Source organism: Adiantum capillus-veneris, chromosome 6 (genome assembly GCF_014529385.1).
Source record: "Adiantum capillus-veneris isolate H3 chromosome 6, ASM1452938v2, whole genome shotgun sequence".
Classification (NCBI taxonomy): Eukaryota; Viridiplantae; Streptophyta; class Polypodiopsida; order Polypodiales; family Pteridaceae; genus Adiantum; species Adiantum capillus-veneris.
The window spans coordinates 16,788,734-16,812,331 of NC_140936.1; the positions used below are offsets into that span (position 1 = coordinate 16,788,734).

The 23,598-nt window shown below is 42.4% G+C and overlaps 1 protein-coding gene across 1 annotated transcript; it reads left to right on the forward strand.

Moving 5' to 3' along the window:
* The first annotated feature begins 402 nt into the window (after window positions 1–402).
* On the forward strand, window positions 403–7,909 carry LOC147455195 (putative serine/threonine-protein kinase At1g54610). The gene is made up of 8 exons (XM_086514026.1): window positions 403–1,407; window positions 1,591–1,875; window positions 2,051–2,368; window positions 5,454–5,681; window positions 5,821–5,921; window positions 6,008–6,122; window positions 6,218–6,706; window positions 6,984–7,909. The coding sequence occupies exons 1-8, from the start codon at window positions 1,042–1,044 to the stop codon at window positions 7,353–7,355; spliced, it is 2,274 nt and encodes a 757-aa protein (XP_086370152.1). The 5' UTR covers window positions 403–1,041; the 3' UTR covers window positions 7,356–7,909.
* The last annotated feature ends 15,689 nt before the right edge of the window (window positions 7,910–23,598 follow it).

A 23,598-nucleotide genomic window follows, 5' to 3' on the forward strand; every position in this document is an offset into this window, starting at 1 on the left:
CAAAGAGACCAAGGATCATTGCTCAATAGATGTTTCTTTTTCAGCCTTTACCAACAAACCAAGTTACACAAAAAACTAAGTTACCATGCAGAGATTTTGATGACAAAATTGTAACTGTCAATTTTCATTCCTCACCAATTGGCATATGCAAGAGGGAGAAGGGGGAAAGGGCGAGGACTAACCTCAGAAGGTGGCAAAAGCATGTAGGATTTCCAAAAGGGACTTAACTTTCTCAGAATGGGTTTGGTGCATCAGTTATATGAGCTTAAATTGGAATCCCACAAACAAAAGCATGTAAAGATTCAGGAAAATGTGTGGTCGTTTTGTATAGGCACAAGCACCATAATATGGGTATCAAGGCTAGCATGTTAGGAATTGTTTAATAATCACAGGGAAAATTGTTGCAAGGGAAAGTAGTCGTTACCTTACAGGCTACAGCTTGGGTTTTGCTTTGCTTGGTTCTTCGAGAGCTCTCACTCTCTTTCCTCAGACAAAGGTTCCGCTTCACTCGGGTGCCGCCAAACATGTGCTCTGTTGTAAACTCCTTTTGACCTAATTTAGCTCTCTCAGCAGCATCACGGCCACACTCTCACTCCCTCACTCACTCTCTCTCACACTCTCCCACGCACGCCTACACACACCCACATACACCCCATTACAACCCACACCCACACTCCCACTTACTGGGCTGTCCCCTTCATCCCTGTTCCTATCTACTCTTTGCACCTTCGGATGCTGCATTCTCGCGCATCAGGGAGTTCCTTGAGACCCCTGTCGGCTTCTTGGAAGGTTAGGGTTTTCCAAGGACTTCAGGCACTCAGAATTAGGGTTCTTTTCAGACGGAAGACTCTCTTTGCGGAGAAGGCTGTCCTTCTTCTGTTACAGAGTCTCCTTTTTTAAGGAAAAGTGTCTCTTTGGAGGCAGTGTAGCCACATTGTTTGCTCCATGGCTGTGTCTTCTCGAGCTCTCTGCTGCTTTCTGTCAAGGTGACCTTGTGGGCAGCAGGAAGCTTCAGGAAAGCATTCAAGATAAGGCTCTCAAATGGGCTGCATTTGTGCTAAGGAAGCCCGTAGTTTGCGGGATGATGAGCACAGACAGGAGAAGCTCCATGTTTCCAAGAGAAGATCGTCTTCCTCTGGGAGGTTGAATTATTCTGCAGATGTTGCAAGTGGCAAAGAAAGAGTTTCCACTAATGGGAATGCAGCGTCGCATGTGGTTTCTTTGGAGCAGAGGAGAGATAATCAGTGGATGCCAGTGGAAACAAACCCCAGATTGAGCAACCCTCCTAAACATATAGAGGGTGAGCAAGTTGCAGCTGGTTGGCCTGCTTGGCTCTCTGCGGTAGCTGGAGATGCCATAAGAGGATGGATACCTAGGAGAGCAGATTCTTTTGAAAAGCTTGACAAGGTAATCATAGCATGCCTTTGAGCGTGAGAGTGGCCTTGCAATTTGTGTTTGAGGAACAATGAGCTTCTAGCTTGAACAGAACAGAGAAACAAAGTCTTGTATGTCTTGAGTTGGGTTATCCCTTTTCCTTTGTATGCCCAGATTGCAAGGCCTCTTTTGATCTTTGTCAGTTTTTTTGGTCAGATTGGTCAAGGTACATACAGCAATGTTTACAAAGCTCGTGATTTGGAGACTGGAAAGATTGTGGCTCTCAAAAAGGTGAGATTTGACAACTTGGAACCAGAAAGTGTGCGGTTCATGGCTCGAGAGATTCAAGTGCTAAGGAGATTAGATCATCCAAATGTTGTCAAGCTGGAAGGCTTGGTTACATCAAGAATGTCTTGCAGCCTTTACCTTGTTTTTGAGTATATGGAGCATGATTTAGCTGGCCTTGCAGCTTCTCCGGGAACAACATTTACAGAACCACAGGTAGGTAGCTTCGTGAGCAGTCTCTCGCTTTTTGATTTCAATGAGTGAATTTTGGTATCTTCTTTGAGGAAGGCAAGTGTTTCTATATCTATTTTTCCTTTCTTGGTCTAGCTCTTTCTATTCTCTTGTAGAGTTCGGTCACAAGTTTTTTATGGTTTGCATTGTGGTGAAACAGGTGAAATGCTATCTACAACAACTACTTCAAGGACTTGATCATTGTCACAGTCGTGGTGTCCTCCACCGTGACATCAAAGGATCCAATTTACTACTGGACAATGGGGGCGTTTTAAAGATTGCTGATTTTGGATTGGCAACTTTTTTTCACCCAGACCAAAAGCATCCATTGACCAGTCGTGTGGTTACTTTATGGTATCGGCCTCCGGAGCTTCTGCTGGGGGCAACAGAATATGGGGTTGCAGTTGATTTGTGGAGCACAGGCTGTATCTTAGCAGAGTTACTGGCAGGAAAGCCTATCATGCCCGGCAGAACTGAGGTGAGAGCCATTTTTACAATTTTAGATCTCCCATGTTAAGATATCTTGCATTGACACCAACCAGGTCAGGTGATTGGTAGAAAAATGTGAAGGAAAGGGAGAAAACACTTCAACCATTTTTGTAGAAGTTTTGGTTCATTTCCATTCTCCCACTTTTTTTTATACAAAGTTTGCAGCAATGTCTTGTACGAACATTGTTGGTGCGAGCTCGCTTCGCACCTCCAAATTTGTCTTGTTGAGGCGGCTCCCTCTGTCTGTGATTGACCACTCCTAGTTGAGCGTTTCATTGTCCAATAGGGCAGCATGACACTCGTACCCAAGGGCATACTCAGTAGCTCCAGATACGGCCTCTTGTCAAGTCCATAAGAAACTATGCATGGAAGTATATGAATTGGCTAGAGCAAGTGACTACGAACTGCTAAAGAACTGACCCTTGCAAGAGGTTTCAAAGAAAAAAAAGAGCACTCAGGCATCAAATTGCTTCCAGGCTTTGCAACAATTGAATTAATGCAAGAGAGTTTTCTTGGTTTTAAAAGAAAAAAGCCAGCCAATTGTCGAAGCAACTTCTCCAGCCAGTCTTGCCTGCTGTGGGCCCCGTGACTTTAGCCACTGCTACTGGGCAGTCCGTCTGCAGCACCTCTCTATATGTTTCTGCCTATGAGCGAGGTGGCTATGTATGCCATTGCCGCAACAGGCTTTGCCTTTGTTTTTACAGCCTTTGCTATCTTTTAACATTTGCCACGTTCCCTTCAAAGATGACCATATCGAGAGTAGCTATGCCATATTGCCTGTTCACTCTCAATGCTCTGATTTACACCCCGGTGGCGCCTGGTTGTTCCTCATATGAGGTACCTCTTGGGCTAACGTGATGACACAATGGCTGATTTGGATACTTCTGCTTGGTTGAGAATGGCCTTTGATGCATCGGCTGTCCGCTCTCTATGCTCTTATTTACACCCCTGTGGCTCCAGGTTGCTCCCCAAACCTCTTGGTCTAATGTGATGACTTAAGGGCCGATTTGGATGAGAAGATGATAAATGTAAGGGGCTAATAAAACTTCTAGATTTAATAAGTGAGACGAGGTTTTGAGAGCCATTTTGAAACAGCATTGTGCCAGTATGAATTAAAAAATGGCTTTTTGGCAGTTATTTGGCACTCGAGGTCTAGCCTTTGATGAAGGTAATCTCCTCTAAGTTTTTCCTCCTCAATCCCCATGTCCTCAAGTATGATCGTGCACAAATAGTATAGTTCGATGTTATGACAATTGTAATGTTTTTTTATCCAAGATTACTACCCTAACACGATACATAAGAAAAATTTGAGCAAGATATGCCTTCCTTAAGCCTCATTCTCAAAGCGAAATGCCTTAAGATTCAAGGTTTAAAGCTCCAAAGGAGCAGCATGAACATTGGTGTAAATTAAATGGTTTGATAAGTAAGAGGTTTGAGAAGGGCATTGCAAAATTTTCCAACATAATCACAAAATTTCATACATAAATGGAGGTGCACTCCCTTGTTTCATCAAATGCCATTATTATACTAATCGTATGGGATGATTCTCCTCAGGATCCCCTTCCTTCACCCCTTGTCTTCCTGCCGGATCCCCCTTTCTGATCCATTCTTTTGGCCGTTCTTCTTTCCTGTATGTGATATGTCGATTATGGAGAAGACGACAGTGATAGTATCAACCGGGGCTTTGCAGTGTGAGCCATGCTGGGTGGTGCTTCGCGTCCAACGGTGGTGATGTCGATGCAAGTGCAAAATGCACAGCTGAACATTGATATTGGGCGGGCAGGGGGACGCTCAATGTGGAGAGTGTGTAGCTCAAGTAGACAGCAGAGAGGAGCAATATTGAAATTGTGAGTGATAAGAGGGATAGTGGTAGAGGAAGAGAGTAATGACTTTTGTATCATGGAATTATGACTCACTTCATAGCTTATATGAAGACAGACCTTTCTCTTTTGTCTTATGATTATGTTCAATGAGTATGAAGTAGTAAGTCTGATGCTGAAAACCTTATGTTGTAAGGGCAAAAAGGCTAGACTCAGAAGCCCTTGGGCCTTTGGCGTTAGTGGCCACAGTTCAGTAGTTGGCTTCACAAACATTTATAAGTCAATAATGTTGTGTTTTATCTATTTTTGTTTCTTAGCAAACAAAGTGATTTAGTTTGTTTGTTTTTGTTTTTTCTTTTCTTTTCTTGTGTCCCTTGCTTTTATAGTTTTATGAGTGCTTTATTCCCTCTTATAATTCGTGAGTTCACACTATTTGAACTTATGAAGGTATACTAATGGGCACTTATTGTGTTAGTGGGGATCTCGTAGTATTCAATATGCATGATGGGCTTTTCCTAGGTTCATCTAGGCATATGTATAACGCATTTGTTTGTTTAAAATTTCACTAAAGAGTTTGTAACATAGTCACAAGGGACGCGTCCCGAGGAGTGGGGACGGGGAACGGGGCTCAAATGGATTTTTAGTCTAACAAAGAGGGCGGGACAGCAAGTGAGGACAGGAAGCCCAAAAATGGGCGTCCCCTGTGACCATGGTTTGTCAAAGGTTTACTGCGGTTATGCTTCTTCTCTCTCCTAAACATTGGGGTTCATGCACTTGTTTCTTGTTTTCTTTAGTCAAGAGTTTGCATAGCTACCTGTCTTGTGGGCTAACTTTAGCTCATGAAAGAGCTAGCAGTGTTCTTTTCTAGTTTTGATGTTCTATACTTTGGTCTCTTGAGACCTGGTTTTAACTTAAAAGTTGTTCACAGGAACCACTCTACTCATGCATAGTGGACAAAGTTAGAGGTAATTTTTAAGTGTTTGCCACCTTGTACTATTGACCATATCTTGTTGTAACAATACTTTTAGTTTCAAGTTTCCATTGGCCAATTCTTTTCTTAGATAACTGTCCTTGATTACTTGTTAGCGTGATCTATGGACTATTCGGTTCGCTCATATGCTTGCTTTTTGTGCATGAGGATATTAGTGCTGTTGGTTTTTTTTTGGGCAGGGTTTTTTTTTCCAGTATACATTGAAGGTACTTTTTGACACTATTCATTGCGAAGTGTGGTTCAAATGTTGGAGTGTTTTATAGGTAGAGCAGCTGCACAAAATATTTAAACTGTGTGGCTCCCCATCTGAAGAGTATTGGAAAAAGTCAAAGCTTCCTCATGCAACTATATTCAAGCCAAAGCAACCATACAAGCGGTGCATTGCTGAAACATTCAAAGAATTCCCGCAGTCTGCATTGACCTCTCTAGAGACATTGCTTGCAATAGAACCAGCTGATAGAGGAACAGCAGCATCTGCTCTTAGAAGTGAAGTAAGAAGTGTTCTTGTCCTTTCTCATCTTTGGTAGAAAGCTCAAAATTGCGTACTTGTGAACTGCCTTGCAAGTTACCCACAACCTCTTTTCACCCTTCATGTGTTTTGCTGTGGACTTCATGATTTTCCTGTTTCAGTTCTTCACCACAAAACCACTGGCATGTGATCCTTCAAGCCTTCCCAAGTATCCTCCAAGCAAAGAGTTCGATGCAAAATTACGGGATGAAGAAGCAAGAAGGTAATTGTTTTTTGCTATCGAGAATAGAACGGTCTATGCAAAACAATCGGTTTATGTCTCTTGTATTCTTTGTTTCACCTGATCAGGCAAAGAGCTGCTGGTGGAAGGGTACATGGAGCAGATATTACGAAAAAAGCCTCCTATACAAGCAAGGCTATGCCTGCTCCAGATGCAAATGCTGAGTTGGCAGTATCTATCCAGGTAAATCTCGATGGCAAGACTGTTGAGACTTCCACTTCCCAGGCGCCCGTTAAGCGTCTGTCTGTGGTCTGACTTTTTAAGTGCTGTGATGGCAGAAACGAAGGTTATCCTCTCATGTTGCCTCAAAGAGCAAAAGTGAGAAATTCAATCCCAAGCAAGATGATTCTGCTGTGGGATTTCCCATCGATCCTCCTCGCCCAGCTGACGGAGCAGGTGGAACCGGTGCTCACGCTGTTTCAAATATTCGTTCTGCGTCTGTTGGGAATACTGGTGTTGCACTTAGAAGGCAAAAGGAAGGCAATACTTCAGCGCTTCCTCCCTTTCCTTCATCACGATCCAGCACGTCTATGACTAATCCAGACCTGAAGCCGCAGGCTGTTGATGTAACCGCTGGTGTACATGCATTAGCTTCGAGGAGTAATGGTAACAGTGCTGGCGTCCATGATGGTTCACAGGCAAGAAAGCACGGATTTTTGGAGTCTTCAGATTCAGTTAAGCTGCAGAGAGACTTCCAACGAGCAGAAACGTTTTCAAAGGGTGCTGAAGAGCGTAAGGAATCCACACGATGTGACCCACCGGCTTTGGTAAGAAGGGATTGTTGCATTTCATTGGCTCTCTGTAATTTTTAGATGCTAATTCAATGAAGATGATAGTTAAAGGGAGTCTGATTTAGTAGTGTAGGTGTTTTTAGTTTATGTAGAACTAGGAGACAGTACTCATGGCCATGCAGAATCTGAAATGTTTGTGATTTCACAATCATACCTGTTGAAATACATGCTTGGGATGTGCATTCAATGGATGGCTAGGGATGTGGATCAGAATTTTTGAAAGTCGAACTAAGGAAACGGCTGCACTGTGCAGGTCCTTGCCAAACAGGCTGATCGAATACACTTCTCAGGACCATTGCTACACCCCTCAGCAAATCTTGATCACATACTCGGAGAGCATGAGCGCCAAGTACAGCAGGCTGTCCGCCGATCTCGAATAGACAGGGGCAAAGCCCAGCGACAACAGCATTTACCTCATAGTGCATGGATGACAGGCTCTACTCAAAGAGTAGAGGCACCCGAATCCGCACTTACCCATGGAGTACCGCCGAAGTCTGGGAGCGGTCGCTGGAAACCACCAAGGCCACCAGCAGGGTCTGGGGAAATTGTTGAGGTCGGTGGACCCGAACAAGGGCAAGGGCTTTCATCTGTAATAGAAAACTATGAGAAAGAGCAGGAAGTATGAAGGCGTAAGCTTCATTTGCAGACATGCAAAAATGTCGTCGGGATTGCTGGAGTAAGGTCAACCACTGACCTCAACCATTTGAAGGATATGTGGCACCGTAATAACCAGTACAAGCTGTTGTAGACGAGCATATACATCAAGCCATACGTGTAAAATCTGGCATGTGAAAAGAGACATAGCACGGCAAGAACAATCAAGATCCTGGCATAGGACTGTATTCCTTCTGCTGGCTAGTCCGTCCACTGTTTATGTTGAGATTGGATGTGGCGGGCGGTGAAGGCTTGGCTTGCACCACAATCGAATTGATGTAAAGGATAAATGTTGTACTTTAGAAGAATCAAGACTCCAAAGCTGCAATGACACTGGTGCTTAAGGTTCACTTGTGCAACAAGCAGCTGTTGTGGCCATATATCTCGAGCTGGCTCGAACATTTATGATGGCGTAGGTCTGTGCAAGGTCTACTGAAGTGCTTAGTTTTGTCCGAGTAGCATAGCTATTCTTGTAATTTCAATTTTGAAGATATTGGCATTGTCAAAGTGGGTTTTATTGCCTTCCTCAATGTTCACAATTATTTGATTTTTAATCAGTGTCGAGAGTGCTCAATTTCATCTGTGAGAGTTTGAAGAATTTGTTGAATGAAATGGTGAACTGTAGAACCTGAAGGTATGCTTATCATTGGAGTAGTCAAGAGATGTTAGAGAGGAAGGGTGGTTGGCATGCAGGTAAAAGTAAAGGCTAATCTAACTCTCCTGTTTGGCAGGGACTGGCCTGAAAGCATGGGCTTTGCATTTGCTAGATGTCCATTGAGGACAGGAGGTAATTTGTCATGGAATGGCGAGCAGAGCGCTATTTGTGTTGTTGGCTCTTTTGGGTACATCTAGGTTTCCTACTTAGCTGGTACATAAACAGATCCAGTATTGGTACTGCCGTCGGTGCGTCCAAGCTCCCAGAACTGTATGCTACCTACCTGTTGATGAACGTGTCTTGAGTGATCGTATGAACAGGAAGATGGAAAATTGCACCTTTTTCTTCTTTTGAACTTGAAATTGATTGTAGCTACAGGAAAGCCAGTCCTGAAACTAGTCTTAGGTTCTGCTTTAATTTTTACTGGAGTTTCACATGCATTCTAGGCCACTAATTTTTACACGACATTTTTTTTTTGTCTACGCCAGGATAAAGATAAAACTGTCGGTTTGTACCCATTGTGTCAGACACGGGTCACTCACAGACTTTGTGTCTTATATTGAGAGAGAAGAAGATAATTTTAACGTTGTGGGGAGAGAGAGAGAGAGAGAGAGAGAGAGAGAGATTTTAATTTTGTCATCGGAGGTTAAATATAAACTATGGGACCAAAGATACATGTGATGTCGCATGTGGGGTTGACAAGTGATTCTCGATGCTCTAGAATTGTGGTGATAAGAGTCGCAATGGAGAGTCTTCAATGTGGTTGGGAGAGGAAAGTGTGTAGGTCTAAGTCATGGTTGAAAATGTGAGGGAAGCAAGTTCGGATGTGAGCAAAAGCTGAGCACTCTAGTAGTGTGTGGTACCCAAGACTCTCGAATGAACTTTTTTGTTTGCTTCCCATGCAATTACAAGAGATGTGGGGTTTTGACGCATCTTTATCATGTACTCCACAACCCTTTCCATGACATAACCTTAGTTGAAAGAGATCTCGACTCAAGAAGTAGGAACAAATATGGTGTTTGTGTCTTAACTTGGAGAAAATTTGTAAGAAAGAAAACGCTTTTGAAACATCTCAAACTCTTTCCAAGTAGACTTTGAGATGCTCTTGCTTCACAATTCAACTCCATAAAGAAAAACTGGTGTCACCAATGTGTCAAAAAGATAACTTTTTAAGAACCAAACATTTTGACATTTTCTCAAATGCATAGTACGCTCTCTTCCAAGCTTCTGAACGACTTTAAGTACATTCATGCCATTTGTGAGTGGCAAGAACCTCAAGGTTAAGGTACTTAAAAGCTCTCAACAACTTCAAGTCTCTTATTGTATTGACGTCCTTAAAAGGCCAAATTTACCTATGAGACAAATTTATATACAATGATGTCCATGTCCATATGTATCATCATGGAACCAAAGGAAAATGAAAATCTAAATGCATAAAGCTTGGGTATGGCTCTCAAAAGAGTAGATTTATAGCATATGCATCATCATAATCCTCTTGAGCTAGGAATATGTGGGGATAAGGGTGTCGGGGACACAATGCATCTGCTCAAAAGAGCCCCCGTCCTATACTAGTATGCTATGGGAATAATCATGTATGTTCAATGGCTACTCTTGTCCCAAAGAGAAGCTCGGGTGTAAGATCTGCTCCATCAGTGTTGGAGGGCCAACGCTTGGTCAAGAAAGGTACTTATGGAAACGCCTCCTCCCTTTGTGCTCTGTGTGAAGATGCTGCTTGATCTTTGTGTCTGATGGTCCATTGCCTATGTTGTGGGCATGGTATCCAAATCTGTCAACGTGCTCCTATCCTCTCTACCTCCCTGAGAGAAACCCTATGTGAACAATGGTGTGGCGGTCTCAGAGCTGTTGATGTGGTAATGGTGGTAGTGTGAGTACTTGGGAGTGAAACCCTACATGAACGATGGAGTGTCACTAGGGGTCTCAGAGCTGCTGATGTGGTAATGGTGGTAGTGTGAATACTCTGATGCTGACTGACTTGCCTTTGGTGTGCCACCCCACTATGGAAGCCATCTGTGAGTCTCAAAGTCTAGTGTATCTCCTTGATAAAGAGCCCCGAGCATCTTTGGTCTATGTACTTCATGACGCGCCATAATAGCTCAAATCCATCTCGAAAGAGGCAGTGGTATCTCCCTTTGATCTCACACTAGATTTGAACATCTACATAAGAAATGCTCCTCTGACTCTATCTTTAATGAACATAGTCTGCAGAGGCGGCTGTTGTAATGGAAACGGCCTATGAACTTTGAGAATAGCGGAATTAAGAGAATTAGAGTGAACATTTTTGTGAGATTATTTTGAGAACATAGAGGGTGAACTTAATTGACGGTAGCAACATAAACATAGTACTCAATTAACTTGGCATGAACAATACTTTTGCAAGAGAGAGAGTTTTAGAGAACATGACAATAGTTGAGGACCGGATTTACTTGGAGCCGGTCCCCCCCTCCAAAAGGCGTTTGTATTATAGATTCTCTTATCAATAGAGACTTAATACAATACAATCTTTGTGTTCCTTGTGATCTAGGTGATGCAGTGAAGATGGAAAGCTTCATGCATTACAACCATAACATAAACTTTGCAAAAAGCATTAACTATCCCAAGCCTTAGTCCCAAGGCCTCAAACACCTTCGAAGGTGGAGAGAGCTAGCGGGGAATGAGGTTAGGGAAGAGGAAGAAGAAACATTCCATAGGAGAAAGAAATAGTTTCTCACTTATCATCACTCTTCTTGCTTAGCATAGCATAATAGCATAGTAATGAAGATGAAGAAGATGAAAAGCTTAAGTATTGAAGTATGGCTCTTGGTTGGATTTTCATTCCATAGCCAAGAGTGTTGGTGTAGGCTCTCCACTTCTCAACAAGCTTGGAGAAGGAGATGGAGCTCTTGCACTTTGCACTCCACACAATGAGAGAATGTGTGTGTGTGTGTGTGTGTGTGTGTGTGTGTGTGAGTATACCCCGCTCTCATGCTTGGTCCACACCTCTCTCTCTCTCTCTCTCTCTCTCTCTCTCTCTCTCTAGTAATATTTAATTATATCATTTGGGACATGAGTCCTCTTTTTCCTCTTTGAGAGAAAGAGCTTAATTATTGATTTTTATGCATCTAAATTTTCATTGGACACCTTTAAAGCCTATCCAATAGGATTTAAGCACATCATGAGGGCTACATGTGGAGAATTTTGCCATGTGTCTTTTATGCTTCTTAAGTCATTTGGTTTAAATTGAACACTTCAAACACTTAGTCAATCAAGCATGGAAACCGTTTTTGCCTCTTAAGAGTTTATCTTTGAATTGAACACTTTAAGAACCTTAGTCATTTTAAGCATAAAAATCACCTCAAGCTTTGGGCAAGGTTCCCACAAACACTTTAAGAACTTTAGTTAGCAAGCTGACAAGCATCTCATGCTTGGGTAGGGTTCCCACCTCAAGGTCAACCCTAGCTTGCCTAAGGTCAAATGACTTTTTAACACTAACTTTTGGAGGTCTTTAATGAAGTTAACCCTAAGGTCTTTAAGCTCCATTAGGTAGCATTGCTCTTTAACAGACCATCTCTCATTTGGATCCCTTTAACCTTGGCCCCATGTTGAGACAGATCGATAAGCACATATCTATATTCTAACCCTTGTTACCGTTTATTCTCCCACATTAAGTGATGAGTTTAATATGAGAAAATCATTTGGATTGGTTAGATATTAGATTTTATGACATTATCTCTCTCTTGAAATCATAGTCGTCCTCGACTATGAGGTAGAAGAGACAAAGTCTTAGTCATTAATTTGCTTTTCTTAGCGGATAGAGGATCCCTTTTCACCTTGCGACATCATTCCATAATGGATGACTAGTCCATTTGGTGCTTGGGAGACATAGCTGCCACAAGCATGTTTGCTCTTTAGTCCATATCATACTCCCAAAGTAGTGACAAATTCTACTTGGTGTTTGAGTGACGTTGTCATCACAAACATGATTCTAAGCATGCATACTATTTAAATTTGTGCACAAAAGAGGATCAGTCCTATAAGACAAAAACATTGTTCATTTAGAAAGCATTTACATTTGCTTACTCTAGTGCAACATTGTAAGCATTGACACGGTTTATACTATCCTTAAGCTTGCATCCATCTAGCATCTTCAAAAGGATAATTTTTGAAATTAATAAGATACCGTTGTCATGCAGCTCCACTTTCATGATGGAGAAAAGAGCAGAGAAATGCAAGTTAAGCTTCTTTGGAGCCTACATATTTATTGAGCAGTGATCATGGCTTGTTAACATGCCAAGTGTAATGATTAATGTATGCCAGATGCTGAAAAGGAGTATGCTTGAAGTGAGCACAAATGGGAGATTATGATCTAGACTTGTAGTGCTTGAAGTGCTCTACCGGATTGTCTTTACGGTTTGTCGATTGGAGCTACGATGCAAAAGTTATGGCAGTTTGAAGTTTAAGTTGATTGCAGATCTGTACCGCATTGGGAAACTACAACTGAGGGGAAATAGATGAAGTGAATGTATGTGCTTGAAGTGCTCACTTTGTGGAGCCCGTCGGTCTTTTCAGATCAGTGATCGGAGTTACGGTTACCAAGATATTGCCATATTAAATTTCACCAGGGGCCGTTTCTGTACCAGTCTGGTCCGCTTGGTCCGCTCGGTCGGCCGATGTGCTTGGCATTGCTTTGCTCGATATGTATGCCAAATGGGGTGCCCTTTAAGGTCCACCCACCCAAAAGAAGCCAAGGCCGCCCATTTTAAAGGGAGCCACCCTATTTTAAAAGGGATGTGAACCAAGGAAAACAAAAGGCCATGGCATTCAACAGCGAGCACGAGCACAGGCAGGGGAAAACAGATCGCGTCGGGTGCCATGAGCATCAGATAAACATGGCCATGAAACAAAAATTGCATAGCAGGTGAAAGCAAACCTATTCGGCCTTGGGTTCGCTCGTTTTCATGCAGGTCATCGTTAGGGCCTGCCATGTCATCGAGGAGCGTCCCATGCCATGTCAGTCACGGCACCGTGACTGTGTGGGGGGGACTTAATTGGAGGGCAAGAACGAGAGTTTCTTTTTTGGGTAAGCAAGGAAAAGTGATAACGGGAGGAAAGTGGAGAACATAAGGGTTTTTCAGGAAACTCGGATAGGGAAGGAAACAAAAAGGAGCCCGATTAATCTGTGAAGGAAGCTTAAACTCCTATTTACCAATTAATCCAAGTGTTGGTGCTGCTAACAACCCGCCTTGGCTACCGATTACATTGTACTCATAGTTTGAATTGATTAATTGAAGACTATGGTGATTTCCAAAGCCATATGCATCAGTTTTTCTTGTTCTCTCTCACACCTCCCACAGCGAGAGGCCGAGCGCCTGCTCGGCTCACGTTTCGAACACATATCCCCCGACATCTTTGGTGAACCCAACGCGAAACGAGCCGGGGTGGGAGGTAAAGATGGAAATGCCATAACAATTGAAGCATTTTATTGACGATTTCAATTCTAATGGATTTGATAAAAACTGAGCAGTTGAAAATTTTCCACAAATGCTGGAATTAGTTCAAGGATGTTTGCACGAAGCGAAAGCCATGCAGATAAAAAAGCAGATTGATGATGCTGTAGAGCTAGCACTTGATGCTGTATGGGAACATTATGATATTTTTCAGGGATATGATCCAGAAGGTTTTATTGCATGTTATGAAGCTGAGATAAAGAGCCGAAATGTTCCAAAAAATCGAATGATTGCAGCTTTTGAAGAGGTTGTAAACTCATATTTTAAAAAGCAGGTTTAAGAACTAGCAGAAGCATACCCCACACGGTGGGACTATTTTGCAGAGGAATTTATTTGCGAAAGCTCAAGGATTCTAGATCTGGAAAATAAAAGAGATTATCGAACAAAGCTAGGTCGTCTTTAGTAAAGGTGAAGGAGATCAGATGTAGTTCCTCGATTATGATGAATTTTGGGAACACATTTCTGCAAGAAGCAAAGCCAAAGAAAATGCTGAATTAGAAGTAGCAGATTCAGTTTTAGAGGAGCACATTTTGAGCAATGAAGAAAAGGTAGACGATGAATTTAATAATGAAACACATTTATATGATTTTTTTTCAAAGATCACTCGCATGGATGCTACCTCCAATAATGGTTCCAATGAAGACGTAGACTGTACAATAAGTGGTTCACAAGCTGTTGTTGACCTTGACATGGGTTATTCTGAAGGAGTTCATCAAGCAGAGGAGCCTCTAGAGGATATTAATGAAACTATCTGCACTATAGCTGATCAAGACAACATGTTTGCTACAGAAAATTGCATAAATAAAGCTATTATATACACAATAGCTGATGAAGTGACCAAGATTGTGGACCCATCACAGGATGAACCTGAGTACGTCAATGAACTTATGATTGCTACTAACAATATATTTGCAGATGCTATTATCATGGAAGAAGATCCTATAATCGATGATTTCTTGACTAGATCTGAAGGAGATGATTATAACAATATAGAGCTTTCTGATGCATGTACCCCTTCAAAGGGGGTGCCAGATGAGCCTTTACAGTGCTATGATGGATTGCTAAGTAATATGGATGCAGATGAGGAAGCAGAGGATGACATGGATGAGTATGAAGATTGCCTAGATCATGCTGATTGTGAACAGGTTATCCACAGGGATTCTACATCTATGCTTGTACATGGGCTGCATGAGGAGATAACTCCTGCACTTTTGATGAATGTTGAGACTTCCAAGGGTGATTTTCCCGAGGATGCTATGGATGAAGATTTACAGGTTGAAGCTATTTTTCATGATCAAGATGAAACCCCAACAAGTAAAAATTCCTCTAATGATACAGGTCCAGAGAGGCCTAAGTTTTTTCATGATGGCTATGAAGCTAGAGGGGGTGATGATGCTAAATCATCCTTGATACTGCATAAAGTGCACAAGGTTTTTCATTTCCTTGGACAATGTGCCAAATGTGGCTAGATTTGGATGCTATTCCTATTGATGCTTATGTCAGTGATGTCTTGGCTGCCAGTAAAAGGAAGTCAAAATTCTTTAATGCTTTCTGGTAACGAGCTTAAGTTGCCAAAAATTTACGGGATGTGGGTGCTGCATTATGCTTCAAGAGAAGCTCTAGTATATTGCGGAGCCCATCAATGCTATGTGATCTCAATGGTATTTGATCCAAGAGATTCTAGGGATATTCATAAGCAGATTCAATAGGGATGGATACTGTTAAGTATGCATAGTAATTGCGTGCTATTTGAGCCGGGGGTAGCATATTTGCACCAAAAATGCTTGATGTTGATTGATACAGGAGATGTATGCTCATGTGGATATTATGATGCTCCAGTGTATGGGAAATTCCTTATCATCCCATTTGATCGTGGGGGCTACTGAAGTGCAAGTTATAGATTCAGAGGATACTAGATGTCTGTTGTAGCAGGTTGCATGGTACAAGGTTTTGGTTTCTAGACTATGCTAAGTCGGAAGAGTTTTCGGTTATGCATTCAATAAGATTACATGGCTGGCTTCCAATTGACTTCTTTAGACAATTGATGAAGTATCTTCACATCTTTTGAGTTTGTCATTAGGAAATTTCAGAGGTCATTTGGAGGGCCATATGAAGAGAGAGAATAATAGAGCGCGTCCAATGAGCACGAAGGCTACGTTACGTAGGAAAGACGTGGAAAGACTCAAAAAATAGGAAAATAGCATAAACTTTCACGAATCTAGGATTGTAGCATCGTAATTTCCCTCCTTTTACCGAGCTTTTAGGTGCTTGCATGTGGTCCCACTTCTGATATTCTCTTATGGTCATTAACGTACTGGAGGGTGACCATTAAGCCTGCACAAAATATTGGAATTCTAAAACACTTTCCCTCCATTAGAATGCTTTCAAAGTGAATCTCCCTCCACTAAAGCTTTTCTCTGAGAGCTATGGCTTCCACGTCTTCTCGCCCAAGAAGCTCCAGGTGTTTACTGTCTCTCACACCAACAACCAGCAGCTGCACTTTGCCTAGAAGGCCAAGTAGTAGCATATCCTCAATTACAATATCAACTTCAATAAGTGCAGAGAACCAATGGGTTGGACAAAGGATAAACAAAGGTTCATGGGTCCTCATGCAACCAAGAAGACCCAAGAGGTCTAGTGGTATCAACGTTTACTGCTCAGCATGGAAGGCCAGAGTGTTGGATTTCAAAGTTGAAATCGGCAAAAGATCTGTAAAGGAAGTTCTTGTTCAGCATGTGTTTACCCATCCAGAGGTGATAGCAAACGGTGGAAATGTATCAGATATACATCAACCACGTTGCAATTGTAAGTACTCTTGACATGTGAACTTACTGATACTCTCATTATAACTTTTCTTATATATTTTGCAATGTTTCTCCCACTTCTTATGAGCAATGTCTCCATTCTTCACAGCTCAATTACATTAGATTTGTCATTTTTACTTATTGATACTCTTAGTTTAACTCTTCTTATATATATTGCAGATGTTCATCCCTCTTCTTATGAGCAATGGGAGCCTGTGGAGTGCATAATAGGCCTCTTCCATGTTGTTCATGCCCACATTGGTTCTCTACAGTATTCATGAAGGAGCAGCAAAAGCCTGGCTGATGAGGGAATATTTTTTTATGACCACTTCTACCAACTCAGCTCAGGGAATAAGAATGGCATGTTGGTGAAAGTGCCTCTACCAACCGATTGGAACACTGTGGACTGGCCAGTTCCCGAGGAAACAATGGTGGAGGCAATGCGAAGTAAGCTCTACAAGGATATACAGAGGTCTCTACGTAGCTCTATTCCCACCAAACTGGTTAGAATTGCAAACTTTTGTCCCGTTGCACTCTTCATAGAGTTGTTTCATAGCTACAACATCCGTGTTACGAAAACTATGTTCATGTGCAAGTCATCTGCTACTTTTGCTTTCTCCTTAAGCTCTGCTTCCCTCATGTCCTCTGTTTTGCGAGCAATAGTCTCTGCCCTTGCCCTTGTATTCACATCATGTGTGACATCTACAACTGTGAGTTGTGGCACTAGCTCAGGGGGGTATAACAACATTTCCCTCATTTTCTTATCCCTGCAGACATTGGGGACCAGTAGTTTGTCATACCTCCACCTTATTCTTTTCAGTGTCTCACTATCTTTGTCCATTATAGTAACCCTGTGGGCATGGGCTGCAACAATGGTGATGTCACTGAAGTACTCCAGTAGGAAGTCCTCTGCTGCTTCTTGTAGAGCCATTAATGCCACCACCTTCCACCTTTTGGTGCCCCAGGTAGCTTCTTCACATATGGACCTCACCATCCTCCGAAAGGGCAGCTTTGGTATGCATAAATCTACACATTTCTGTGCCTTTCTGATTTCTCTGAAAAGTCCCATGCAGGTTTGTAACTTCTTCACCCTTGGACCTTTCAGAATTTTATTGGGTTTTCCAGGTCTTTTCTTTGAGGTTGCAGATCTGCTACTTGCCTTAGCTGCTAATCCTGGTCCCTTGCCTGCCTTCCTTGCAGTGGCTTTTGTTCTAGCCATTTCACTGTATACAAAAAGAGGAGTCTCTCTCTCTCTCTCTCTCTCTCTCTCTCTCTCTCTCTCTCCCTCTCCCTCTCCTTTCTATCGCTTAGCATCTTTAAATAGAGAGAGAGAGAGAGAGAGAGTGAGAGACTCCCATTACTAAAGGCGCGCGTGGAGCATGTTTTGACCTCAAAAAACACCTCCGCGCACCATTAGTATAAGGTAAAAGAAAGACCGACTCTCTCTCTCTCTCACTTTCCCCCGCCTTACATCCTCTCTCTATAACACTCACACATACACTGGTCGATGCACAGTACTAACGGCGCGCATAGAGACATGCACACCGGTTATGCCTCTCTACGCGCGCCTTTAGTATATATATATATATATATATATATATATATATATATATATATATATAGAGAGAGAGAGAGAGAGAGAGAGAGAGAGAGAGAGAGGCTGTGTGTGTGTGTGTGTGTCTGTATTTGTATGTGTGTGTGTGTGTGTGTGTGTGTGTGTGTATGTTATATTTGTGTCTCTGTGTGTTTGTGTGTATGTTATATTTGTGTGTTTCTGTGTGTGTGTGTGTGTGTGTGTGTGTGTCTGTATGTGTGTGTGTGTGTGTGTGTGTATGTTTTATTTGTGTGTCTGTGTGTTTGTGAGTGTGTGTGTGTGTGTGTGTGTGTGTTGTGTGTGTGACTGTATGTGTGTGTTGTTTGTTAAGACAGAGCTAGATATGCAATATACTGTGACAGAAACAGAGAGAGAGAGATAGAGGCAAAGACAGAGGGAAATTTCAGAAGCAAAGGGAGAGAGAGAGAGGGCCAAACCTCCTGAGGACGCAGACCTTCGTTATGTCTAAGATGGGTCGCCTTGTTGTCGGAGACGCAGACGACGACTCTTTCTCTCTCTCTCTCTCTCTCTCTCACTCACTCTCTTTCACGAGGTGTGGTTTTTCTCTCTCATGACCTCTATATATGACATACAAAAGTATACGGTCTCAATAATGACCGCACGTGCGACAACATGCAATTATACTCTATTTTATAGTAACACGTGGGGCGCCGCCGTGTGTATCCGTTATAAGTGTGATTTTGAGAGAGAGAAAGAGAGAGAACAATAGAAAGAGAGAGAGAGAGAGAGAGAGAGAGAGAGCGAGAGAGAGCGAGAGAGAGAGAGCCTCATTACTGCCAGAGAGTGATAGAGAGACAGAGAGAGAGAGAGAGAACCATAGAAAGAGAGAAGGAGAGAGAGAGAGAGACAGATTGAGAGAGAGATAGAGAGAGGGACTCCTTACTCTCAGAGAGAGAGAGAGGGAGAGAGACAGAGTCAGTTTGATAGACAAAAAGCAATGGAGGAGACACCTACCTTGGAGTTTCTGCAAACCCCACCAACAAAAGGTGATCTCTCACTCTTTCTCTCTGTATTTCCAACAGTTGGTACAAATTGTGTGTGTGTGTGTGTGTGTGTGTGTGTGTAAACAAAGAAAAACCCATACTGTTGTTCAACACACACACACCTCAACACATACTTCCATAGACAGAGACACACACACACAGACACACACACACACACACACACACACACACACACACACACACACACACACACACACACACACACACATACACACTCTCTCTCTCCCTCCCCTCTCTGTCCCCATTACTAACGGCGCGCAGAGCCAACCAAACACTGGCTGCAGCTCTCTCCGCGCGCCTATAGTATAGTTATGACTCTCTCTCTCTCTCTCTCTCTCTCTCTCTCTCTGTCTCTCAATTGTACTTAAGGCGCGCGTAGAGAGTTGCAAAAAGTATGTTGTCGTCCTTGCGCGCCTTTAGTACAAAGAGACACATACAGAGAGACAGAGAGAGAGAGAGAGAGAGAGAGAGAGAGAGAGAGAGAGAGAGAGAGAGAGAGAGAGAGAGAGAGAGAGAGAGAGTGAGACTTGTCATGTTTCCTGATGAATAGGATTAAGGTCCAGTAGGCAGAAGAGGCTGAAACCAGACCCAGAGCTTGTGCCAGGATTTCAACCTTTGCAGGCTCAGTTGCTTAATGTTTCTGCCAAAAGAACAGTTGACTTTTGTCAGGACATATCTGAAGAAGAGTCAATTGGTGAAGATCAATCAGAGAGGTCACCAGGCCAAGAGGATCCCTCACCCTACAAGGCTCCCTCACCCTGTACAGTACTTGTCAAGAAAAATACAAGAAAGAGGAATATAGACTTCTCAGATGATGCAGATGTGCCAGAAAGTAGTCCCTGTGCAACTAAATGTAAAGCCAAAGAGGATGTGTCTTCTCTGGAAGACCTAGCTGCAACTGATGAGAGGCTGTTTGATTTTGCAGCATCTTGGGGTGCTGGGGACAAGTTTGATCTAGTTCATTCTATGTTTAATCCAAAGTTTGACATTGAAGACCTGTTAGCTCAGCACAGTAATTTCTTGCAGTCCTACAGAGATAAGTTTGAAGTGATGGTGCAGGTAGGGAGGGTTGTTCTGCCCACTATGACTCTTGTGCATTTAAATGACTGTGGTGGAAAGGGACAGGGACTGAAGAAGTATAGGGAATTACCACCTTCTTGCCGACATTTAGCCTGCCCTTTGCACCAAAAAGAATGCAAACTCATTCAGGAAGCCTTTGGCTTTATGATTTACCTGAACAGCCTGTTTGGATTCCTCATGCAGAATCCTGATGAGGTGTTAGAGGAGCAGGATGCAGCACCAGATGAAGAATGCGAGGAGACAACTCATATACAAGAAGTCGAGGAGGTTGAAGATACAGTCGACCTTGAGGTTGAGGCAATTGAAGTACAAAGAAGTAAGATGCTCTCTGTGAAAACCACAGAAATCAAACTTCCATTGGATGTCAGTAACTTCACTGAGAAGCATGCTCAGATGATGTTGCCTGCTGTGCCTGACTTCAGGATTGGAGACAGGACCTATATCTTCTTACATGATGTGCAAAGCATCTTTTATTTAAAGGAGGATTTCTCCCTGGCTATTATTTCCAGAGTCCAAGAGGAGAGGAGTGGATTTGTTTCAGAGGATAGTAGTGATGATGAGTCAATGGAAACATCCAGCAATCCAATGGAATGCCTCCGAAGATGCTTTGAGAAAGCTGAAAAATACAAGGAGACACTACCTGATGAAGCCACCTTCCAAGCAATAAGACAAAGCCTAAGACCATCAACAAGTAACAAAGAAGTGGAGGATTGGTTTAACCATTCAGGTCAGGGGTCAACTACATCTGTAGACCTGTGGTAGGAAAACCTCTTTCTATAGGATGAGAGCTTCATGGTAACTCTCTCTCTCTCTCTCTCTCTCTCTCTCTCTCTATCTCTCTCTTTGTATCACTTTTGACATGATATGTGCAGTCTTGGATTGCTGACAAGGATGACTTCCTTCGACGGCGGACTCGAGAGTATCGTGGAAGCAATGCGGCCCTAGCGTAGTACCTTTCAAAGCTTTGCGAGTCGCCGATAGTAGTTTTTCACAATTCCATGTCACAAGAGGGTTCAATAGCAACTTACACATTCAAGACACTATCACGCTTCTTGGGTGGACCCGTGCTGCCCAAAAGTGCAGATAAAGTCATTCTTGTGGACAATGTTTGCTAGAGATTGTTTTGGTTACTGCCCGGGCTATACAGGTGGTCGGGCAGCGTATTACTACACCTACACAGCAATGGCACTAGCTCTTGGTAGACAAAACCCATATGAACTTTTAGAGTATGGCAAACATCTCATGATTCGTTACAAGGGTGACGTGCCATAAAACAAAATTGAACCTTCAAAATCTTGATACACTTCAAGTAGCAATTGTATAAGATCATGTATTACATAAATTTTGTACAATATCATCCACTCAGAGTATCTTTCTCCACTTGTGATTCACATACACCATTGTCTCTCTCCACCTTCGTTGACTTTCACGAGCTCCGGAGTTGTTGTATGCCATTGATCTTTTAACTTTTTGTTGTTGTAAATGTCTGATGGCTTGTGCTGTTGCTGAATTTGCCAAGACTTCTTTTGCCTGCATTCGATAAATGATTCTACGATAGAACCATTCAAATAGTTCTCTCAAACTGTTAGCCTTGATTCGAGAGCCACCATGTCGTGTGTGCCTGAAATAAGCATTTCTCGCCATGTAATGAGACTTTTCCATCCCTTGGGTATTCCATATTGCCGGATTCCCATACTTTTGTATAAAATATGGTAAACGATTGAAGATGATGTGCTGGATATGAAAACAGATTAGTTAGAATGTTTTACACTCACATATTTGCACATAAGAGAGAATGAAATACACGATAATACCATGTAGTGAGTAATCTGGGTGTCTGTCCATGCTGTCTTGAATGATTTTTTCAGAAGGTTGAGATTCTCCTTGAACTTGTTCATATCACCTTGTGACCAGTCATCTTTGTCGCACATCAAAAATAGGATGTCTATTGATCGCCAAACCTCAGCCTTCGCATTACGAGTAGTTGGTTCTTGGTCTTTGATTGCAATATGTAGCTTTTTCCAGATCTGATACTCTACCTTGCTAACATAAGATGTGTTATATATTTTTCCATGTTTTGTTAGCTTCGGATCTCTTGTACCTTGGGGTGTAGATAAAAACCTCCGTGCCTTCACCCCACCGATGGATGGTTTGCATGGGACATCCTTCTCAGCAGTTGATCTCTTTTCATCCCGCTGGATTTTCACATTGCCACCATGAAGCCCCATATCTGACAATACCATTTCTAAGCACTGCAGGGCTACTTGTCGTTCTACCGAGTTCTTAATCTTCCAAGCAAACCCGATATATAAGTAGACCAATTTCTCCACAATTCTACAAAGGGCATGCATTGTACAAATGTGGACATTCACAAGTGGTATTTTCAAAACCGATCGAAAAGCAGGATCCTCAATGTGACGTGTTGGAGCTTTTCTCCACCACTTTGGGTCCATGACCTTTGCAGGCTCCATGCAGAACAAACACGGCGACTTTGCCAATGCACCCATTCCACAATTATACATGCACTTTAATGTTTTGAGGTCACCTGCAAGATGCCACTTGACTTGAAAGTCTCCCCTTCCATCTAGACGTAGTACCTCTCCCTGGTTAGTCTGTCGATCAATCACCTCCGGAATATTAGTTCGATGGAACACCCAATATAGAATCTCATGATCTTCTTTCTTTACCTGCAACACAAAATAAATGAGACTTAAGTAGATGTGAACATTTGAGCTTACCTGAGAATCTCGCTTACCTCAAACGCACCAAGCCACCATATGTTAGATTCTGATTGAACACTAAAATATAAAGGATCATCACTGGGACACTTTGAGAGGGCTCTATTCATTAAAGTAATAGTAACACGCTCTAGCTTTTTCTCTTTAACAAGCTCACACTCATCCAGTTTTAACACAAAATGTAATACCCCTCGTGACTCTTCAAATGTGATGTTGTAAAACTCCACCATTCTCTTCTGTAATATCCGCAGGTCCATAAAAATATTATTGAACTCATCATATGCCATGTTTGCTCAATGGCCACTGTAAGTTTCTTTAATATGAAAGGGCTGTCCAAGATAGTCTCCCTGTGCCTCGTTAAGCTGAAGCCTCTCTTTCCAAACACTTGAGGCTGATGGTAGAAGTTTGGATTTTATACCCTTCTTAACAACGATGGATGAGACAGACTTTTGGATAGCCGAATATCCTCTTTTGCTTACACCAAGTGAATCAAGTGTGCCTTGTATCTCTTTTGCAGGCACTGAGTTCTCTGAAATAAAGCGGTCCACTACATTTCGTTGTAGGACCTTAAACTTCTTGTCATGTACTATATCTGCTGCCAGGCTTCTACTTATAAGTGGCTTCAATCTCTTTCCTATATTGGCTTTGGGGTCAATGTTTTCCTTGTCAGGATAGATTGAATCTCTACATGAAGACAATGCATAAGTAAATAACAAAAAATTTGCTTCACTAACACTATTTAGGCACATGAAAACAATGCATAACAAGAAAAAACAAAAAGATTACTTAACTAAGACAATGTAGCCAACCAAGA